The following is a 22,225-nucleotide window of genomic DNA, read 5'->3' on the forward strand; positions in this document are numbered from 1 at the left end:
GGGGGGGTAGGATTTGTCAATGTACTCCTAGCACGGAGAGAGATCCAGGAATTTAAAAAGGAAATGAGTAATATATTAGAGGACCCCTTAGGCTTGTCAGAAAAATTGGACCAGTTTTTAGGTCCGAATATCTACACCTGTGAGGAAATGCAGTCCATTCTGGGAACTTGATTTACTCCAGAAGAAAGGCAGATGATACGGACTGCAGGAATAAGAATTTGGGAAAGGGAAAATCCACCAAATATTCAAGGGGGAATACCTGATGGACAGAAATTTCCCATACTACAATCTAACTGGGACCAGAATATGATTGAAGGGATTACAGGAGGCTGGCAATTCGAGGAATAAAGGAAGTGGTGCCGAAGGGACAGAGTTTTGAGAAGGCGTTTGAAAATAAGCAGCAAAGGGATGAATCACCCACTGCATGGTTGCAGAGGCTTAGAAAGAATGTGCAGCAATATTCAGGAATTGATCTTGAGAGTGATGCTGGTGAGGAATTGCTGAAAGTCAACTTTGTCACTAAAGCCTGGCCTGATAGGAAGAAGAAACTAGAGAAAGTGGAGGACTGGAGTGATACGGGACTGAAGGAATTATTGCGAGAAGCCCAGGAAGTCTGTGGTAGCAGAGATGATGAAAAGCAGAAGAGTAAAGGTAAGCTTATGGTGGCAGCAGTGGACCAAGTGATAAAATGACAACCCGGGAACGAAGCTGGGAGACGAAGGGGGGTAGTGCAAAGGAGTGGACAGCATAATTTTATGGTGCCCTGGGGGAGGGGACGGGAGTTAGCTACCTGGCAAACAGGTCCCAAGAAGTGCTTTCATTGCAGGAAGGTGGGGAATTTTAAAAGATTCCCTGTGTTACAGGGAATGTCCTGTGTTACAGAGGGAGGCGAAAACTTTTCAAATGATAGAATCAGAGAATTATACCCAGCATTAGGGGTGTCAGGGGCTCTATTCCCGGGGGCCCAAATACCATGAAGAGCCCTTGATAAATTTAAAATTGGGACCCTGGGAAGAAGAATTCATATTTATGGTAGATTCGGAAGCTGAGAGATTAAGTGTAATTAAAATCCCACGAGGATGTAAAATAGGAACTTAGCAGACTAAAATAATTGGTGTTAAAAGGGGAAGGATTCCTTGCTCCTGTGGTGGAGCAAGTAAAAGTTTTGGGAGATGACAGAAAAACCATACCTAGTTTTGTAATAATACCAGAGGCTGGGACTAATATACTGGGAAGAGATTGACAAATACCGTTGGGGATTGGAGTGATTCCAGAAGAGGATCGGATGGCAGTGAAGTTATTCAGGCTGATGGCAGAGAATGGGAAGGAGATAGATCCAATTGTGTGGGCAGCAGAAGATAATCGGAATGGGGGAGGGGGTGTGAATCTCTCTCCCCTGGAGATGATAGTGAAAGAAGGAAGTCAGCCAGTTCGTGTAAGACAATATCCTACATCCCTGGAGGGGAGAAAAGGGTTACAACCGGCAATCAAAAGATTCTTGAGAGATGAGTTGTTAGAACCTTGCATGTCTCCCTACAATACTCCTATTTTACCAATCAGAAAGTCAGATGGGACTTACGGATTACTTCAAGATTTAAGAGGCTTGAATAAGCTCGTCCAGGTATGTCATCTAGCTGTCCCAAATCCTTATACCCTATTGAGTAAAATCCCTCACAATCATGTGTGTTTAGTGTAGTGGACCTTAAAGATGCCTTCTGGGCCTGTCCTTTGGCAGAGAACAGTAGGGATATATTTGCTTTTGAGAAGAAAATCCCATCACAGGAAGGAAGCAGCAGTTACATTGGACTTCCTTACCCCAGGGGTTTACAGAGTCTCCAAATTTGTTTGGGCAAATCCTAGAAAAAGTTCTTGAGGAATTTAGAACACCCCCAGGGGTCAGGTTACTAAAATATGTAGATGATTTATTGGTACCAGGGGAGGGAAAAGACGAAGTTCGAGATGCCAACTGTCCGGTCATTAAACTTCCTGGGAGGGAAAGGACTAAGGGTCTCTAAGACTAAATTACAGTTTGTGGAAAAAGAAGTAAAATATCTCCGGCATTTAACAAGTGAAGGGTGAAAGAGGATAACCCCAGAATGCATTTCTGGCATTGTTGCCATGCACCTTCCTAGAACCAAACGAGAAACAAGAAAGTTCTTAGGCTTGCTTGGATATTGTCGATTATGGATGGAGAACTTCACCCAGCATGCTGAGTTCCTATATGAAAAATTACAAGAAGAGGGAGAAAAACCTGAGTGGACTAGAGATCAGCAGCAACAGTTTGAGGATATAAAGGAGAAATTGATCCAAGCACCTGTTCTGGCACTCCCCTCCTTGGAGAAACTCTTCCACTTGTATGTCAGCGTGGAAGAAGGAATGGCTTACGGAGTCTTGACTCAGATATGGGGAGGCCAGAAAAGACCCATAGCTTACGTTTTGAAAATGTTAGACCTGGTATCGCGGGGACGGCTGACCTGTGTCCAGGCAGTAGCTGCTACAGCCTTACTAGTGGAAGAAAGCAGAAAATTAACTTTTGGAGGTGCTTTAATTGTGTCCACTCCACGTGCAGTTAGAACAGTTCTGAGTCAGAAGTCTGGGAGGTGGTTGACAGACTTAAGAGCCCTGAAATATGAGACCATTTTAATGGAAAAGGACAACTTAGTATTAGCTACAGATAAGAATGTAAATCCCTCTCAGTTCCTGTGTGGGAGGGCAGAATCAGAAATCCCTGACCATGACTGTCTAGACATTATAGAATACCAAACTAAAGTCAGAGAGGATTTACAGGAAACCCCCTTAGTTGACAGAAAGAGAATTTGTAGTGACAGGTCATCCCGATGTATAAATGGGAAGCGTCATAATGGTTACGCCACTGGGGAGCCCAACAGCTGGTCGGCCCAGACATGTGAATTATATGCATTAAAACGAGCCTTGGGGTTACTTAGAGGAGAGAGAGGAACAATTTCTGCCGATTCTAAGTGTGTTTTTGGAGTAGTACGCGCTTTTGGGAAAATATGGAAGGAACAGGCATTAATTTCCTCTAGAGGGAAGGAATCAGTACATGAGCAGCTAGTCCTGGAAGTTTTGGAAGCTCTTGATCTACCTGAGGCTGTTTCTGTAGTCCCTGTAATGGGACATCAGAAAGGAGAGACTCTGGAAATAAGGAAAAATCATTTGGCTGATAAACTAGCTAAGGAGGCTGCAAGGGAGGAAGAAACCAAAATGCTGGCCTTGATACCTAGCAGCAAAACAGGGAATGTAAAACTTCCATTGTTTATGAAGGAAGAAGAAGAACTCTTACAAAAAATGGGAGGTGTGAAAACCCAGGAAGGCAGGTGGTTTTTACCACATGGAAGGCAAATACTGAACAAAGCAATTACTAGAGAAATATTAATTAAGTTACACCAAGAAACACCCTGGGGAACCCAAGCATGATGTGACCCATTTCTAAGAACCTATGGCTGGGTAGGAGTATATACACTAGCAAAACAAGTGACTGAACGAGGTTTGGTCTGCCCAAGGGTACATAAGAAAGTCATGAGAAAAGCCCCTAGTGGAGGAAGAACCCTACCTAACTGTGGAGGAATAGAAATCACAGTGGGAAGGGTTCCAAAAGTGGAGAGAAGTTTATGGAAGTTAAGAGACGACATTGCTGAGTTGACTTCAAGGACTTCAGAATGTTTATAAAACTGTTAATGCGTGCATGCATACATTGATGTACCCCATTTATTCCTATTGCCCGGACATGTTCAGACTTGTTCACCCCTTGTTCCCCTGTTCCTCCCTCTGATTGGCTAAGATTTGCTGCAGTGTGGAGTGACTTGTTATTGGTCCCCAGTTGTTTCATTTTCCCTCCGACCTTCCCTGGCTTGTCCCCTGGTTTGTTCTCTCACCTGTCAATCCCATGCTCCACCTATCTTTCCAGTACCTTCCCCCTGAACCCTATAAAAGCAGGCACTCTCCTTCAATAAACTTGCGATAGCCTCAGACCTTCCACCTTGTAAAGAGCCCTTTATTGCTGTCGTCGTCCCAACACCAACCCCGGACCGCGGTACCTAACCGCTACACCTGTTCAAAGTATACAGGTAGATTATACTGAATTCTCCACGGTGCAGAGATGGAAATACCTCCTGGCTATAGCTGATCATCTTACTCACTGGGTAGAGGCTTTTCCTACTGCAACCTCTACAACCTCAAAGGTGGCTAAAATTCAATTAGAACAAATCATTCCCAGATACAGAGTGATCTGATAAAGGGACTCACTTCACTTCAAAAATTTTACAGGCTGTGTGTGCTGCATTGGACATGACTTGGAGTTTTCATACTTCCTGGCATGCTCAAAGTTGAGGACGTGTTGAGAGGATGAATGCTACTCTTAAAACCCATTTTACTAAATTAATAATTGAAACTAGATATTCATTAATAATTGAAACTAGGGCTAAATGTTTGCCTTTAGCACTACTGTGAACTACAACTGCTCCAAGGAAGGATACAGGAGTGTCTCCTTATGAAATGCTGTTTGGCCTACCTTCTCTGGGAAGGGAGGAAGGGTTGCCAGTTCCTGAAACAAATTACCTGTCTCTCAAAAATTATTTGCAGGCGATTGTGCTCTCTCTTGCAAAGCTTAGAAGGAAAGGGTTGTTGCCCCAAACCTCACCCCTGGACTTTGACACACATCAGGTAAAGCCAGGAGATTGGGTTCTAGTAATATCTTGGAAAGATAACACAGCCCGGCTAAGGGAAATGGGGAAATTCACTCAAAGGGTCCGAGACAGGTTGCAGGTGGAACAGGAGTGAACTCTTTATTAAGATGGCTTCCCCCTTATATAGGGGAAGGAGGAGAACTTTCTGGAACATTATGAATATGGATAGAGGAGGAGGAGCTTGCATAAAATACGTGATCATGGGAGGGGTTACAATTGTATATGGACAAGAGGGGAGGAGTAACAACCTTATAAGGGAATTAACAAGTAAAAAGGGATAAGAGAGGGTAGAATCTTTACAAACACTATGAAATATAACATGACAACCCTATTTTAACGTTAAACTCTAACTTAATTCATAAAGTCCCTTGTTTGTAAGTAAAGTCCGTAGTCTTAAATAAGGTTTTCCTCTGTCGATTCTTTCAAAACTGTGATCCATCTCCAGTATTGTTCTTCTTCTTTTTGCTCATCTCCCACAGAAAGATGAAACCTTAACACCGGCATGGGAAGGTCCCTTCCAAGTACTCTTAACAACTGAGACAGCAGTCTGCAGTGCAGAAAAGGGTGGTCACACGCATCCCGGGTTAGGGGACCAGTAGAGCCTCCTCCCACAGAGTGGACAGTGGTACAGGGAAGTAACCCTCTGAAGTTAACCTTTAAAAAATAATCTCTACAAAAAAGTCAAGGGCAAGACTGGATTGACCCCTGTATTTGCCACCAAGAAGACCTCTGCTCCACTGTGGGTTGCAACCCCTCAGGTATTGAGCGGTGGAAATACATGTCATACCAGACCTTGACAAGGAAAGAAGCAGAAAATGAATAACCTATATCTTATCGTCTGGATTAAAATCCTAGTCCTAATTAGTCCTGTTTTAACTGACCCTTGTACTCCTCAATGCTATAAGATCTTGGAAGTTGCTGGAAGGAGTGTTACGGCTTTCATGCATCGTCTCCATCTTCTGCCAGGAAAACAAAAACCCTGCCCTAAAAGCTTTCAATCTTTCTTTCCTTTCCTCTCGTGGACTTTCAGTTTGGCCCATGTGGCTAAAATTTATCAAGAAATTTAAACAAAGCAAGGGATCCGACACCCTTGAGGGTACAAACCAACCCCAGCTTGGAGCTCTTACTCCCCAGAGCGGCACCCTCCTCACCCTCCTCCAAGCACCCTGTGCAGGCCCAGGAGCTGCACCCTTATGGCATGTGCAGACCGAACCACGGACACAGCACCCAGTTCCCTGTGCCTGGCCCACTCCCTCGCTCACAGATGGGCAGCAGCACCTTCCCCTCGCTGCGCAGCCACACGGAGCCTTTCTCCTCCCTGCACAGCCCCACTCCCCTGGCCGCCTGGGACACTCTTGGCTCAGAATGTGGAAAAGAAGTGGTGAAACGTAAATCGGAAGCCAGTTGCAATGTCCAGGACCCAGTTATCTGACTAAAATGCAACACAATTGCTGGAATACTGTATGGATGACTAATTGCTCCTGTCACTGTGTAATCTGGGCTTGTTAGGTGCAGCATATTTATCTCTCAAAAATGACTCTACGGCCATAATTAAGAGAATGCCAAAGAAAGATTCATAGACATTTTAATGCAATTGCTCTGGGTTTGATAAGCAGAATCTGCTTTTATGCCTTGGTCCTCCTGAAAGTTTCTGTTACGGATTTTTTGTTGGTTTGTTGGTGGTCTTTTTGCATGCATGCAAAATTTGGGGCTCTAAGGTAAACTCCTTCTACAAGGGATATGGGAGAGACTGGCCTTCAGTCAGCAATATGTCCTCAAGAGACAGCTGAGCCATTATTACTCAAAGGAAGAACAGCCCCCTAATATTATGGGGGTGATCCCCAGTTGGAATTCAGTAGAACCTAATTAGCCAGTATCAGTTAAGAAGGTACTGAAGAATGAAGGGTCTAATGCTTTGGTGCACTGTTGTATGGACTTTGGGATAACTACGCCATTGCAAATAGCTTGCCTTTCCAGCGAAAGACGCCTATGTGCAAAATGCATGTGTGATGGGGAAGAGAGGGCTCCCACTGTCACCCGTGAATATCGCATCTGTCTGCTTCCTCTAACCTTAGCTGTGGATACTTGTGTGTGCACTGAGATTAAAGTTTACAGATGGATATTCACCAATCAGTCTGCTTGGGCCAGAGCTTCTGCTCTTGCCCTGAAAAAGCAAAACGCTTCCTGGATTCACAGCAGAAAAAGCGGACAAACCTGCATAAACACTGCTGACTGCTGCCCCCGGTCGAGGTTCCAGCCAGAGAGGGTGGAGGCTGACTGATCATCACAGAGTGATGTTGGGCCAAGCCTGTAGGGTGATTGTTCTTGCACATGTAAAGTGGGAAGTACAGTGGCTCTGCAGCTAGCAAGGAAATGCCTTCACTGCCAGTCACTCTCGTGCAGATCTAGCCCAGCCCATTATGGCCTCCTGTCCCCCATGTCCCTCCTTGTGCCCTGCATCTCTGATGACCTCCGTGTCCCTGCACCCCACTCAGGAGCAGGACTTTGGTTGCCAACCCCCCCAAAACCACTCCAAGTCCATGCTTGTGGCTCTGTTCCCACATCTCCACAGTGTCCCCCTTTCCCAGGGTGTGCAAAGGGTGGTGCCATGTGCCCGTCTTCCCACGCCTGTTCCAAGAAAATGTAACAGCATTTTGCTCCCCCTGTGACCCAAATTTGCTCCCACCCATTCTCCTCAGCTGGCATCACCTGATTTTGAGCTCTGAATTTCCACCTGCCCGGGGCCATTTCACCTGGGCTGCGGGCAAGGCCTAGTTCTAGGCTGGTGCCTGACAGGGCAGATCAGCTCCCGAGCACACCGCCTGCTCCCACTCTGCTCCCATTTCCCTTTTCCTGTTGTTTTCTGGCCACTACACACTTGTGCTATTTTTTTTGGTGTATTTTAAGGATGAGAATAGCCTTTAGTTAATCTAATAAGAATAAACTTCATATTCAGCCCTCATACCATTAAGCCTGGTGCCTTGTGTGTGTCCTGGGGGGTTCACCTCCAGGAGAAAGAGACTACTTCATTCTTCATGCTTGGCCTTTCTTCTGATGCTTCCAAGAAGGATGCCAGTTAGTGCTAATTAAGGCAGGAGATTTTGAGATATGGAAGCCTTGACTAGGAACTGGAATGATATCACCCACTCCTTCCACAAAAGACACGGAACAGCTGTGAAATGATAACTCCCAGTGGCACGCTCATGCAGAGAAAACTGGATTTGATCTAGGCATGGACAGGTACCAGCAGAAGGTCTGTAGTTTGGACTCAGCTTAGGAAATGTGATTTTGTAAACCAGATATCTGCCTTTATTTAGGAAAGAAAAGGAAAATTTGAAAGAGCTGTCTTCAAAACGCTCTGTAGCGCATACAGTTCTGTAAAATGGACTTCCAAACTGCGGTTGTAAAAGGCTACAGAAAATACATAAACCTGTACTAATCACACGTGGAGAATTAGCTTAGTCTTATCCTTATCTTGTAATGTTCGGCCGGTCCCCTCCAAATGAAAAGAAAGCACAGAAGTGCGTGCCTAGGTGCTTGCATAGAGAAGCCAGCCTCATGGGGTGTCTGGAGGCAGGAACCAGATCCTAATGAACAGGAGATGGCAGAGGACGATATCCTCTGGAAAGCTTTGAAAGCTGAGTGATGTGTGTTGCTGTGGTAGAGAGAACGCTGGAGGAGCAAAGCAGAGGCAGGTGACTGCTGGCTGAAGCTGCAGTAGTCAGAGAATGTTTGGATGCTTATCTGAGCCCTCTTATTTCCATTCTTAGAGTAAAATGAGCAAGACAACGACTTGGGCATGTACAAGGAAGAAGCAGTGTAACACAGGGAAAAAGAACCGTTTCCAAATCCCAGTGTGGGAGAGAAAAAGACAGGCGCCCATCCCCAGAGGCACAAGAGACCGCACAAGATGACAGCCGGGACTGCAGCCACACACAAGATGGTGCCTGGAGCTGGGGGCGCCTCCCAGGGCCATCCCTGGTCTCTCCCTCCCCAGCCCTGGCCCCGGAGCAGCAGAGGGCAGACGGAGCCCCCACTCTCAGCCCCCTGTTTAGATGGACAATAATGAACAACGGGCTGATTGATCCAGTTTTGCGTCTTTGGTCTCTATACGCAGAGATCCATGAGCCAGTTTGTAACCTCGGCTCTCAGTGCTTTCATCTGATGTCAAGTCAGTCCAAATAGGTGAAAATGGGAAGAAACTCCGTGGTTTGCACCTTTTAAAGTTATATGGAGCCAACAAAGGGCCAAAAGCACTTCTTGTTCTGATGGACTTCCTTTAACCTAAAGAGCCATCAGGGCAGGTTTCTTTCAGACAGGAGTCATAGTGACTGTGAGGTGATTCTTAAGAAGGAGATGGGATCTACTTGAAGTCCATTGTGCAGTGGGTGCTTCTCTTGAGATATGTATCCCTAAGGCTACCTATATGTTTTAAAACACTAAGAAGACTATGTAGAGTTTGGGGAAAAAACAAACAAACAACAAAAACCCCAAACACCAAAATTCCAGCAGGAAGTCCACTCTGGTTTGTTTGTCCCCTAATGAGATTCTTCTGGTTCAGCACGACCTTCTGTTCAGCAACAGGCGGACTCACAGGCTGCTGCTCAAGGAAACCTTACTTGAGTAAGGCATTGCAGGAAAAAAAAATAAAAAGAAGAGAAGGCCAAACACCACTGAAGAGAAACAGACATTGAGAGGGTGAAAAAATGCAGGAAATGTGACGGAGAAAGTGTGAGAAACGGGAGGGGATAAAAAGAGGGAAATCTGAGGGGAAAAGGGGGGGGAAACATGAGGGGGAAATGTGAGAAATGTGAGGGGAAACAGGTGGAAAACATGAGGGGGAAAGTGTGAAAACTGTGACTGGAAAAAGCACAGAAACGTGAGGGGAGAAAAGGGCAGAAAACATGATGGGACAAGGGCAGGAAACATGAGGGGGAAAAGTGAGAAATGTGAGGAGGAAAGGGTGGGAAAGGTGAGGGGGGAAAAAGACAGGAAAAGTGAGTGAAAAAGGAGAGGGAAAGGAGTGAAAAAAGGAACTGAACTGTGAGGGGAAAAGGGCAAGAAACGTGACTGAAAAGAGAGAAACGTGATCGGAGAAAAGGGCAGAAAACGTGTGGGGGGGAGGGTGAGAAATGGGAGAGGGGGAAAAAAGACATTTCATTTCTCCATTTCATTTCCTCAAGTCTTGAACCACAGTACAGACTTCTCTTTCTCCAGCTGTTCAGAATTTTCGTACTGGCTCCTGAAGAAGGATGCTCATGTGTTTATAGATTCAAGCACAAATACTTCCAAAGCAATCCCAAGGCTTGTGGGCACCGTGCGTATGTCCAGGGTAGATGTGGAAAGACCATCCCAAAGCACCCGTCTCTACAAGCACACCTGCACTTCCAAGAGGCAGCTGCACACTCTAAAGAGATCTCCAGGCTAAACCCGATTTCTAATTTGCGAGTCCAAAACAAGACAACACCCAGACTGAACTCTGCCTTGCTGGGTGTGTTCCTGTGATAAGAAATCCAGTGTTCATTGTGCATTTCTGTTGAGCTTTTCAATGTCATTTTGAGCCTGTGCCACTTCTACAGCTTTAGAAGAAATAAATTCTGCAGCTGAGATGGAGAGGAGCTCACCGCGTAGTTCAACCCAGAACTCCAGTAAACCAGAGGCCAGGTTATGTAGCTTTTAGACTTCCCATGGAAAAGCAGAGTTTGATGAACCACAATGAAATCACTGATGCCGGATCCATGTGTTTCAGTAAACTAGTCTGCAAGAAGTGCTTGACAGGGTTTTATCTCCAGCAGGCAGACTTTAAAACTTCTGGTGGAAAATGTAGAGTTTCAGTCAACCGCCAGCTTACTGGAAATCAAGTGGGAAAAAAACCCCACAACATCATTGTTGGCCAGTGCAGTGAGGAGGCCCAGAGGCTGCTGCGCTCTGGCGCAGTCAGGGATGAGAACAACGGCCCTGTGGCCAGAGCCAGCTCCAGCTCCAGCAGCTCCAGCTCCAGCACCTGCAGGGGGAACCTCCCATTTTGACATCGCTGCTCAAATTGCGATGCCACGTCCCTCACTGCTCATGTTTGGGCACCAGCAGAGCCTGGGCCAGGCTGGTCCAAGCCTTGACTCCTGCCGAGTGTGCCTGCGAGCAGGAGCAGCTCCTGGTCCTCAGCTCTGTCCAGCCCCACGCAGAGCACAGAATGGCCACGGAGACACAGTGGGGCTGCCCCATGTGCCAGGACATCAAAATGACGTGGCTGCCGCTCTTCCCTGTCACCACGAGTTCTGCAGGGTTTGCATCCCGCGGTGGACAAGGAGAAATCCAGCGTGCCCACTCTGCAGCAAGACAGTAAAGACTGTCAGGTTTCCTGGCCATGAAGAACATGATTATATAGAGATGGCCATCACAGCCGCCCAGGAGTCACCAGAGACCAAGAGTTGAGCAGGGAGAGCTCCCTCCCACCTGCCTGAAAACAGCCCCCATCGCCCTGTGGTGCCCACTCTGCCTCCCCCACCTGGAACACTGTCCCCAGCTGGGCAGGGGACTGCAGGGCCACAGCCCACGGGCGGCATCCTGCCCGAGGTGTGGGCAGGACTGTTCCGTCGACAACAGCATCTCCTGGACCGTGTGTGGCCCTGCCTGCACCAGAGGCCGAAGGGAATATACTGGGACCCGTGGTGGCTGGCCACTGATCCACAGCGTCAGCAGTGTCATCGTGGGCCGGTGCAGCGAGGAAGCACAGGGGTTGCTGGGCTCTGCTGCTGCCAGGGACGAGAACAACGGCCCTGTGGCCAGCTCCAGATCCAGGTCCAGCAGCACCAGAAGCTCCAGCAGCCCCAAGTCCAGCTCCCAGGAGGGGACTCCCCCCAGCAGCCCCGCAGGCTCCAAGGTGGAGGAAGCCGATACATCGGCGGCCACCACTCCTGGCAGCCCCAGCTGCCCCCGAGCTGTGCCCGACTCCGCAGAGCAGGAGCAGCAGGCAGAGGGGGCAGGTCCCTCTGCCCAGGGCAGCAGCCGCGGCCCCTCCGCTCCCAGACGGGGCAGGAACCGCTTGCCCGGGGCGTCCCAGCACCCCCCCCCAGAGGAGAGTCCCCCAGCCCGCAGGATTGCCCTCCGCCCAGCAAGAGGCCGCCTCGCCGGCCCACGTGCTGGGGGGTACAGCCACGGGCCCGGGAACCCCAGGACCATGTCCACGGCAGAAAATTGCTGGTGACAGACTGAAGCTTTGCCAGCTGTGAAGATGAATTTATGTAAATAAGGGGCATCATTTATGTAAGAAATTCATCACATGATGCATTTGTGCAAATAAGGAATAGTTACGTAAAAAATTCACCATTTTATGTAAATAAATTTGATTAATTGATGTAAATATATTCCTACAGAGCACGAATATCAGGTGGGGGACCTCTGAAAAGGTCTGCAATTCACATTCCTTCTTGATTCAGCTTTGGGATGGACATGAACAGGGCACAGAAAAACGGGGAGGGACAGACTTTGGGAGCGCTGTTGTCGAACAGCGGAGCTGGAAACACAGGAGCAGCAGCAGATAGAACACGTGGAATGCGGGCGCGGGTTCCGAGCAGCCCGACCCCACAGGGGAGCCCTGAGGCGTGAGGCGCTATGGGGAGGAGCGAAGCAGAGACGAGCACACCCACGTGAGCTTTGCCGTGCTAATTTATTGTTAGGCCCGCCGTGTGTCCGTGCGGGGCTTGGTCCGCGGTGCTCGGTGCTCGCTCAGCGGCGTCTGCGCCTCCTGCCGCCCCGGCGGCGCCGGCGGTATCTGGAGCGGCGGGATCCAGCCCGGCGCCTTCTCCGCGCGCCCCGGCGGCGGGAGCGGCGGCGGCTGCGGCTCCGGCTGCGGCTCCTGCGGGAGCGCCGGCGGTAGCGGGCCATGGTGGTGTGCGGGGCGTGCGGCTCACCCGCTTTTATTGGGGAGCCAGGGACCCCCTTTGTGACGCCAGAGCTTTGCAGAGCCTCTGTCATCAGCGACGTCACAATGGCCGCATAGAGATGCCCTGATGTGTGTTGGGTGTTCAACGCGGACGGTTCTGATTTGGACACGCAAATTCCACATCTTCAATATCAGAACTTGTGTATCTTGTGAAGGAGTATTATTTTAAATTCTCTTAAGTAACTGGCATACTTGCTGAGGTGCTGTGTGGGCTGGCACTGATTTTTTTGCAAAACCCAGCCAAAAAAAGTTGCCCAGCCCTCAGACTGCACCTGCCTGAGCCGTTCGTGGATGCATGGCAGCGTGAGGCATGTGCCAAATGGAGTATTGGATCAGGTACTGATTTTGTGGTAGTTGACAGGTTTACTTGCAGATCTTGGGTGATATGGGGGCTTAGTGTTTATTTTTGCAAAGCAGGAGAGTGGTGGCTCACAGAATCTTGAGTCAAACAGCATATTTTTAGTGGTGCACATCTGTTTGCATTTTCTGTTAATAGTGAAATGTTCTTCATATTGGCTTTATGCTTGTTTTTTCTTTCCTTGAAGATGCTTCTTAAGAAAGGTCTTATCAGAGTATGAGAAGATAAAACAGTCTGTAGGAGGTAGTAACCGCTAAGCCTGGCTCAAGGCTATTTTAACGGAAAGGACATGTTTGCATGCCCAGATTTTCTTATTTTTCCTTTGCAGTCTAGCCCCAGCTACTCTGAAGAACAGATGCCAGTATCTGCACAATAAGCTGCCTCACATTAAGAGACTAATATCGGATTTTACAAACAGCAGGTGGAGTTCTGGCACCAGCTGTGTCAGCCAGGACACATCTAGGAACTATAGCTTATTTATTTGAAAATTAAGATTATGTCATTACTGAACTGTAGCATATCAAACTTGTGCATTAAGTTTCAGTATTGTTAACTACTTTTGTTGTTCTTGTTGCTGCTTTTTTTTTGTCTTTTCCTTTCTTCAGGACTTAGGTTTTTACATTGAAATAAACTTATCAGTAGATACTGAAGACACAGTACCTTTACTATGAAGTTGTGCATATCTGAATTAAAAATAGTGTAGAAAATTGAAATACTTCAAGGCTGTTTTCTGTCCTCTCTCGTTAATGCAAACTCTTTACTTTGAGTGGTAGAAGGGGCAGGCACTTACCTCTGCTCTGTGGGGACCCAAACCAGAAGGAACGGCCTGAAGTTGTGTCAGGAGAGGTTTAAGTTGGATATTAGGAAAAAGTTCTTCCCCGAGAGGGCGGTCGGGCACTGAACAGGCTCACCGGGGCAGTGGTCACAGCACCAAGGCTGACAGAGCTCAAGCAGCGTTTGGCTGATACTCTGGGGCACACGGTGTGACACTTGGGGATGGTCCTGTGCAGGGCTGAGGGTTGGACTCGACCCTTGTGGGTCCCTTCCAACTCGGTGTATTCCGTGATTCTGTGAAAATAGTAAGAACAAAACTGAACCTGCGGGCCAGGAGGAGCGAAAGCCCTCCGCCGCCTCCTCCCGCCCCCATGCCCGCCCCGTGCGCCGCTCAGCTCCCCGCGCAGCCGCAGCGACCCCGCGGGTGCCATGGAGGACGCGCTGAGGCGGGAGCTCGGCACGGCGCAGCTGCGGCCCACCGGGCACACCGGCGGCGGCTGCATCAGCCAGGGCCAGAGCTACGACACGGATCGCGGCCGGGTGTTCGTCAAGAGCAACCCCCAGGCGGAGGTGTGGTGGGGTAGGGAGCGGGGGCGAGGGAGGTGGGCAGGCGGCGCTGTCGGAAGCAGCATTCCTGGCTCGAGTCAGCACTAGTGTGGCAGCAGGACCGGGGCAGTGACTGTTCCTGTGTTGGGCACTGCTGGGGCCACACCTCGAGTCCTGGGGGCAGTTCTCGGCCCCTCAGGACAAGAAAGACATTGAAGGGCTGGAGCGTGACCAGGAAGGGAACTGAGCTGGGGAAGGTTCTGGAGCATCAGGAGCGGCTGAGGGAACTGGCGTGGCTCAGCCCGGAGAAGAGGAGGCTCGGGGAGGGGGGGGCCTTCTCGCTCTCTGCAGCTCCCTGAGAGGAGGGTGGAGCCAGGGCGAGGTCGGGCTCTGCTCTAAGGGAACAAGGATAGGAAAAGGGGAAACAGCGTCAAGCTGTGCCAGAGGAGGTTCAGGCTGGCCTTCAGGAGGAATTTCATCATGGAAAGGGTTGTTAAGCATTTAAAGGGGCTGCCCAGGGAGATGCTGGAGTCCCCATCCCTGGAGGTGTTTGAGAAACGATGATGTAGCATCAGTGCTCTGGGTTGGTTGACAAAGTGGTGATGGGTCAAAGGTTGGACTCAATGATCTTGGGGGTGTTTTCCAACCTAAATGATTTCTGTGGTGGGATTCTGTTGTGTTATCAGTATTGTTTGTCCAGGGCATGCAGTACCATGACATGTTGTTGTCATTTGTGGGAGGGTAGCAATGGTGTAACTGTGTCTGCGAGTGCTGTAATAGTGTCTAAGGCAAACTGGCAGGTGTAAAATTGTCTGCACCTTTCGTGGTTGTAAGTAAATCACTAATTAATTCCCTGCATGTGAGAAGGAGCTTTTCTCAGTAAATGATATTTTGTCACAATTCCTCAAGATTTTCTGCTTTCAATACCTGGAACTGTCTGCTGTTGAAGGTAGATGTCAGCATTTGATAGACGTAAGTACAATGCAACATAGCTCTACAGCAGGAAAAGCGGAGCTCAGGTGGAATTTCCTTTAAAGATATCTTATAGTTGTGTCTATCAAGTAAAAAGTTTCAGTGGCAGAACAGAAGTCAGAACTTGTGTTTGCCTTTCATAGCAAACAAATGTGTTTGGAAGCATGTATGCCACTATATCTATTCCAAATTTCTCTATACTTTCTGTTCATATTGGGGAGCTAGATGGATGCACAGAGGTGGTAACATAGGATAATATAGGAAGGTTATCCAGCTTTACAGAAAAGAGTTTGAATTGGTAGTATTGGTCGTTTGAAATACAGATAGGTAGTTTGAATGGACCCTTCCTATGCCTTTGAAAATTGTGTATTTAGCTATACAATCCAGCTAGCTACAAGATCAGGCTTGGGGAAAAAAAGATCTCGGTATATTTTCTATCCAGCTGTTTCCTTTTCAGTGCTTTTGCCTGTGTGTGGATCCTGAGCGCTGATGAAAGTGAGCTTTGCTCAAGTTTATTGTAAATGCTGTGCTGTGTGTGCAGCAGCAGCTGTGCATCAGCAATTTTACTCTATTTTAGCAGCAGGCTTTAACTTAGTATGATGCTTTAGACAGAGATACAGTATTAACTGATTTCCTCTGAACAGAGCTAACTCACGGCTCAGTAGATCAGCAGTTCTTCACTTGTGAGTCAAAAAGAGGGTTACAAAGACGGTCAAGAGGGATGGAGCACCTCTCCTGTGAGAAAAGGCTGAGAGAACTGGGATTGTTTAGCCTGGAAAAGAGAAGGCTGTGGCCTTCCAGGACCTGAAGGAGCAGACAGGAAAGATGTCTTTTACAAGAGCATGCAATGACAGGACAAGGGGGAATGGGTTCACTGACAAAAAATAGGTTGGGATGGGATGTTGGGAAGAAATTCTTCCCTGTGAGGGTGGTGAGGCCCTGGCACAGGTTGCCCAGAGAAGCTGTGGCTGCCCCATCCCTGGAAGTGTTCAAGGCCAGATTGGATGCATCTTAGAGCAACCTGGTCCAGTGGAAGGTGTCCCTGCCCATGGCAGGAAGTGAAACAAGATGATCTTTAAGGTCCTTTCAGACCAAAACTGTTCTGTGATTCTATGATGTCCTGTAGGCTTTGGAATTTTTATTTGATGTCTGTTGCAAATTGTCCTTTGGCAGTGTTTCATGTATCAGTAAAGGGGTAGCATTCTGTTTTATTTGTTGTGGCTAAAGTAGAAGCATTTAACTTTTACAGCCTTTATTGGTCTTGCGAAAGTGCTGTTTTGTGAAAGTGCCTGGTTTACCTGTGACTGATTTTCATGGAGACTGATGCTTTTCTCTAATATCTGGCAGGCCAGAAGAATGTTTGAGGGAGAAATGGCAAGTTTGGAAGCCCTCCTGAAAACGCAGGCAATAAAAGTGCCTAAACCCATCAAAGTTATAGACCTACCTGGGGGCAGCACTGCATTTGTGATGGAACATTTGGAAATGAGGGGCTTAAACAGGTAAAACACAGTGTTATCTTTGCCTCCTTTAATCAGAAATTTTGGTTGTTATGACAGTTATGTCACTTGTTTTCAGAGGGGAAACTTGTTTAAATTTTTTACAGAGCAAGTCAAGAGACATACAGAAAGTTATACAGCAGAGAACTGTATAAAATGCCTCATAATGCCTCACCTAGAAAATTGGCCATACATCAAGAAATGAGTCTGAGTTTTGGTTAATTTTGGATTTGTTTGTTTAGGTAATTAGTGATAAAAGTAAGGTTCCTTTTTATAGTAAGGAAAATTACCTGATCACCTGTAATATAAGAGCCAGTGCTTTGTTGCTTGTTATGAGTATGCAGAAGCACTTCCCCAAATGAATTAATTTCAATATTTTTACAACTCTTACTTTCATTTTGATAGTTTCAAACTTTTGACCCTTCTCTGTGACAAGCACTTAATATGTTGGATCCATGTGTCTGATTTCATTAGGGAGGTGGTCATGACTAGTTTCTCACCTCATTCTCAGAACTTTTGCAGCCAGTTTAAAGTCATCCCTCATCCTGCTCGCTGGCAGAGTTTCTAATTCATGAAGAGCCCTCAGTGAGCCCCCAGAGAAAGGGCAAAGATCTTGTTTTGGATTGTAAACTCTTCCTTTGTCGTGCAAATATCTGGGGATAGTTACTACCTGTGCTAACAGGAACAAAATGAAGAAATAAATTTTCCTTAAGTGACAGTGCCTTGAGAACAGGGAAAGTAGAGAAACATCAAAGACAGGAAAAGGAATGTACTTTTATTAATGTGGGAGGCAACTGACTGTAAGAGTTGTTTGTAATTGCTGCAAGACTTTTTTGCAATGTGTAGAGGATGAGCTCTTATTACAAGTAGATAATAAGGCCTACTTGACTGCCACATCTTTTAGACCTTTTAGAGAAAAGAAGCCAGAGACAAAGATACAGAGAAGCGAGCCTTGTTTGGCTCTATTTCCCAAAGACTTTTTGTCATTAAAAAAAAAAGGCATAACATGTGCTTTCTTACAGATATCTTACTGGAAGTTCTTCTGGAAGTGATATCGCACGGAAATTAGAACTGATAGTTCCTCTTTTTTTTTAACAGTCATGTCAGAAACAACCACATAAGTACATTTTGTCTGTGTGCGATATTGATAGGAAGAGGAGGCATTTTTAACTGGAATCTTGTAAAAAATTATTTTGTTAGAGATGCAGACTTCTTTTACTTACTTGATAAATCTTTTGAAGTAGTTCCTTGGTTATCAAGATGTGGATTCATTCATGTATCAGTGTTGCTAAGAATATTTTTGTTTCATAGACATTCAGCTCTTCTTGGAACACAACTGGCTGATCTTCACCTTCATAACCGGCAACTTGCAGAGAAGCTGAAGAAGGAAGAGAGCACAGTTGGTACAATACTGTTTGCAAATTTAACCTAATTAATAATAATCTACAGAAGGGTTGAAATAGTGTTTGCTGTTTCAGGACAAGTTTGTCTCCTTCCACTAAAGATAGTATGAGTTGGATGAAGCACCCAGGTAGGGGGGCTTCTTTTGTTTGCTCTGTTTGGATATCTGTGAGCAAAACACACACTCAATTTGGCACTCTCAGGAGTCCAAACCACAGTTTCTAGGAGGACATGGCATCAGAGGAGATACAGTACCTCAAAATGCGATTATGAAAAGTAGAATATGGCTGCTTTACATTGAGCTTTAAACTTAAAAAACAACAGCAGCAACCATTGTAAAAACAATTTTTTTTTGTTCTCAGTAGAAGCAGCATTGTACTTTTGCATAGTTTTTAAGGTTCATTTGTGTTGTGGCTGCTTAATATTTTGTCATTAGTTTTGAATTTTTGTTTTTGGTTTGAAAGGTAAAGGGCAAGGGCAAACGGAAGTCCAGTTTGTGGATCACTTTGGCTTTCATACAATTACCTGCTGTGGCTATCTTCCACAGGTAGGTTGTACATCATCAGAAGTTTATCATTTTCAGTTTATCTTTTTTTAAGTTTATCTTTTTTTCTCTTCAGTGACACAAAGGGTCAAAATTATCATAATAAATGATTTTTTGTGGAGCAGTGAAAAGAAAAATATTTTCCAGTCTTCTAAGGGAAGTAATGCTTTGGACAGCACTTCTTGGTGCACTGGACATTCATAGCTTTTCCATTTCTTGGGTTTTAATCACTAAAGAAAACTATTTACTCCCCTAATTTAATGTTTTAAGATAATGTCCAGTTAAATGGTAGCATTTACTGTTGTAGTTGGTACCAGCACAAAGACTATATAATCCTCAAAATGTTTATTTGAAAAAGAAGAAAATATGCCTTTCGTGTGGTGTAGAACTGACACATCAGTCCTGTCCTTCAGGTGAATGACTGGCAGAGTGACTGGGTGACCTTCTTTGCCAAACAAAGAATCCAGCCCCAGATGGACATGATCGAAAAGAATTCAGGAGACAGGGAAGCAAGAGAACTTTGGGCACAACTTCAGGTAGGAGCAATTCTCTCAGTTCTTGTTATAGTGATAGCTGGGTATCAGTTATTCAGATTTTATTTTCTTAAAAAAAAGTTGCTGTTTGTTGGTTTGGCCCAGGTTCTGTTGGTAAGAAACTCCAGTTTTTAGGTGTTAAGAGGCCCTTTATTTTAAGGTGTAAGGGCTTTTGCCACATCACCCTATGCTACTATTCCAAAGTGAATTCCAGAGTGACAGATAACACCTTACCTTACTGTTTAGGAAATACTAGATGGAGTTCATATTTCTCATTCCCTGTAACATGTTCATGATGAGAAATAAGCACATTGTCTGTTCATTTACTGTATGCATCTAATTAAGTGACTGCAGTGTTAGCTCCTTGGGTACTACTTTGTGGAAATTCTTCAGGGTTGATGAGAAATCCATGAGCCTTCTAATGATGACGTGGTGGTGGTGGTTGTTCTTAAACCTGGTCAATATTCCAGCACCAAATACAGTTTTAAATATTTAATTTTTTGCTAAAAAAGGTTTGGATGGCTATTCTTCTGCTGCTGACTTTATGAAAAATAGTAATCCTCTGGATTTGCTCAGCGTCTTTGTTTACTTGTCCTATGCTGTTTATGCAGATAAAACTCTACAATCATTCACCTGAAAATGTATTTATATATCTTGTTTTTTCCTTCTGCAGCTGAAAATACCCAGTTTGTTCTGTGATGTAGAAATTGTTCCTGCTCTCCTGCATGGAGATCTATGGGGAGGAAATGTAGCTGAGGATGATTCTGGTCCAATTATCTTTGATCCGGCTTCTTTCTACGGCCATTCAGAGTATGAGCTTGCAATAGCTGGGATGTTTGGTGGCTTCAGCAGTTCTTTTTATTCTGCTTATCACAGTAAAATTCCCAAAGCTGCAGGGTTTGAGAAACGCCTGAAGCTTTATCAGCTGTTTCACTACATGAACCATTGGAACCATTTTGGTTCAGGATACAGAGGGTCTTCTTTAAACATTATGAGAAACCTTGTAAAGTGACTTGATGCTTAGGCCAAATACTTCCCAGGTTGTTTGGAAAACCCCACACTCATCAGTGCAGCTACAGGAGTAGTAATGTTAAAAAAATCCTGTGAGACCCCTCACCTTGTTGTTTGGCTGAAGATCTACAATCAATGAGTCCTGCTGAATAACAAGCGTAACAGACATCCCTTTTTAGGATAGTTGGGAATAACTTTATGAGGGAAATATCTATGGATGGAGTCTATTCATTTGCACAGTGAATAAAGGTCTCAGTGTCTAAGAAGCACTGTGTACTTGAGACTATGCAAGACAGTAGAAATGAACACTGAGGAGATGGCTAGAAGAAGAGCTCATTGCTTTTTGCTGTGTCTTCCCCCCTTTAGGTTAGATTGCTCAGACCCTTTCAGCTTTTCATGTCCAGTTGTGTGCATGAGAGCAATATTAACAACATAGTCTGAAAGTCAACAGGAAAAATATATAATGGGAACTATGAGAAGGGATTTGGACTTGCTATTCATTTTCACAGAATGTGAAAATGGATAAGGTTGGAAGGGATCACTGAATGTCACCTGGTCCAAGCTCCCTGCTTAGGCAGGAGCCCATAGAGCATGTTAATCAGGATTGTCTCCAGAGGTCTTGGAAGACCTCCAGTGGTTTGCTAAAGTGATTCTATTGGATGGATACTGTTCTGTTATAAAGTGGTGTGAAATTTTTGTGCCTCCTGGAATCCGGGTAGGCTATTCTGTGCTTTCTGGTCAGTCAGCTTTTATCCACAGCAATTTTGTTTTCACCAGTACTAGTTTTCTCTTCTTTTTTTTTGGATTATGCTTTTTCTGGTAGTGTGCGTTCTTAAAGATCTTTTCAGATAAGACACTTTGCATGTACACATCCTGTGAAGGTGTATTCTCTCACTACTCCAAACAGAAGATGTACTTTTTGATTGTTGTAATTTCCCAAGGAACAATGCCATCTGGCCATGGTAGAGGCCTCACATACATTTTCTGTAGCTGTAGAGTACAGATGCCATAAGCTGACATTTCCCTTCAGTCCTTGTGGAGAAATGCTGAAATACAAATCTGAGCAAAGAGAAGTGTCTGTGTTGGCAGTTCACCAGAAACAAACTCTACATGTATTGGGAGCAGGGACACTGAGAGAGCTTGGTGTGCTGCCCTAAGAAAGGAGTGGGAAAAGGGATGGAGTGGCACAGAGGTGTTGTGGTCATGCCCTGTTTAAAACAATGCAGCTAATGGGAACTGAGTCAGAGGACTGGCCAAACCAGTGACCAAAAGCTGAACTTTTGTTTTGTTGACTTGAAAATACATATTACTTTTAACACCCTGCATGTGCTAATGAAGTGGAACCTGTACATGCTTTACATGTATGAGTAAAGTCACTCAAACTGCACCTTATCATGAGGTGACATCAACTGGAACGTTGTCTTTTCCCCACCTCAAAGAAAAAAATACAAATAAATCTTAAGAGGGGAAGGAAGTCAGAGGAGACTCCCCCTTTGTATCCTGGAATGGCCAGTGGGCTGTACCCCTCTGCTCCCCCTTATTTCATGGAAATACCATTGCTTATTTCATGGGAATACCATTGCTTGTGCTTTCTCATATCAGTATATTTATCAATGACAATTTATGTACCTTATTCTGTCACAAAGATCAGTAAATCACACTTACCTGGGATCGTGAATGTGCCCAATGTTGATGCTGTGCTATTTGTGCATCTGTGATAATGAGAGTTCTAATGCAGACTCAGAGTGAACAAGACATTGTTTACATTATCTGTGAGGGTCTCCTAGGGACTCAAATAGATTAAGAAGGACTCAAATAGATTAAGGGACTCAAATAGATTAAGATCAGCCACCTCTGAGCCCACTACATCTGTGGGTAACCCAGAAAGCAGTGGGATCTTCATTTCCTAAATTTTTACATGCCAGTCCCCACTAAGTGCATGTTG

General features: G+C 45.8%; 1 protein-coding gene, 1 long non-coding RNA gene and 1 pseudogene across 3 annotated transcripts; all 3 read left to right on the forward strand.

The window, feature by feature from the left end:
* The first annotated feature begins 1,478 nt into the window (after positions 1-1,478).
* Positions 1,479-8,532, forward strand: LOC113979754. Its single transcript, XR_003537966.1, has 2 exons — positions 1,479-1,621; positions 8,474-8,532. It is a non-coding gene; the product is annotated as an uncharacterized LOC113979754 (long non-coding RNA).
* A 1,303-nt stretch (positions 8,533-9,835) lies between these two features.
* On the forward strand, positions 9,836-12,610 carry LOC113979755 (annotated as a pseudogene).
* A 137-nt stretch (positions 12,611-12,747) lies between these two features.
* On the forward strand, positions 12,748-21,736 carry LOC113979756 (ketosamine-3-kinase-like). Of its 2 annotated transcripts, none has more exons than XM_027707052.1 (6): positions 12,748-12,981; positions 16,643-16,794; positions 18,103-18,194; positions 18,657-18,739; positions 19,150-19,272; positions 19,943-21,736. In XM_027707052.1, the coding sequence occupies exons 1-6, from the start codon at positions 12,937-12,939 to the stop codon at positions 20,279-20,281; spliced, it is 834 nt and encodes a 277-aa protein (XP_027562853.1). In that variant the 5' UTR covers positions 12,748-12,936; the 3' UTR covers positions 20,282-21,736. The 2 variants fall into 2 exon arrangements, with proteins under 2 accessions (XP_027562853.1, XP_027562852.1); XM_027707051.1 differs by lacking the exon at positions 12,748-12,981 and adding an exon at positions 14,173-14,347.
* Positions 21,737-22,225: the final 489 nt, after the last annotated feature.

The sequence above is a fragment of the Neopelma chrysocephalum genome, unplaced genomic scaffold (assembly GCF_003984885.1).
Source record: "Neopelma chrysocephalum unplaced genomic scaffold, ASM398488v2 Primary Assembly neopelma1_88600, whole genome shotgun sequence".
In the NCBI taxonomy this organism is placed as follows: Eukaryota; Metazoa; Chordata; class Aves; order Passeriformes; family Pipridae; genus Neopelma; species Neopelma chrysocephalum.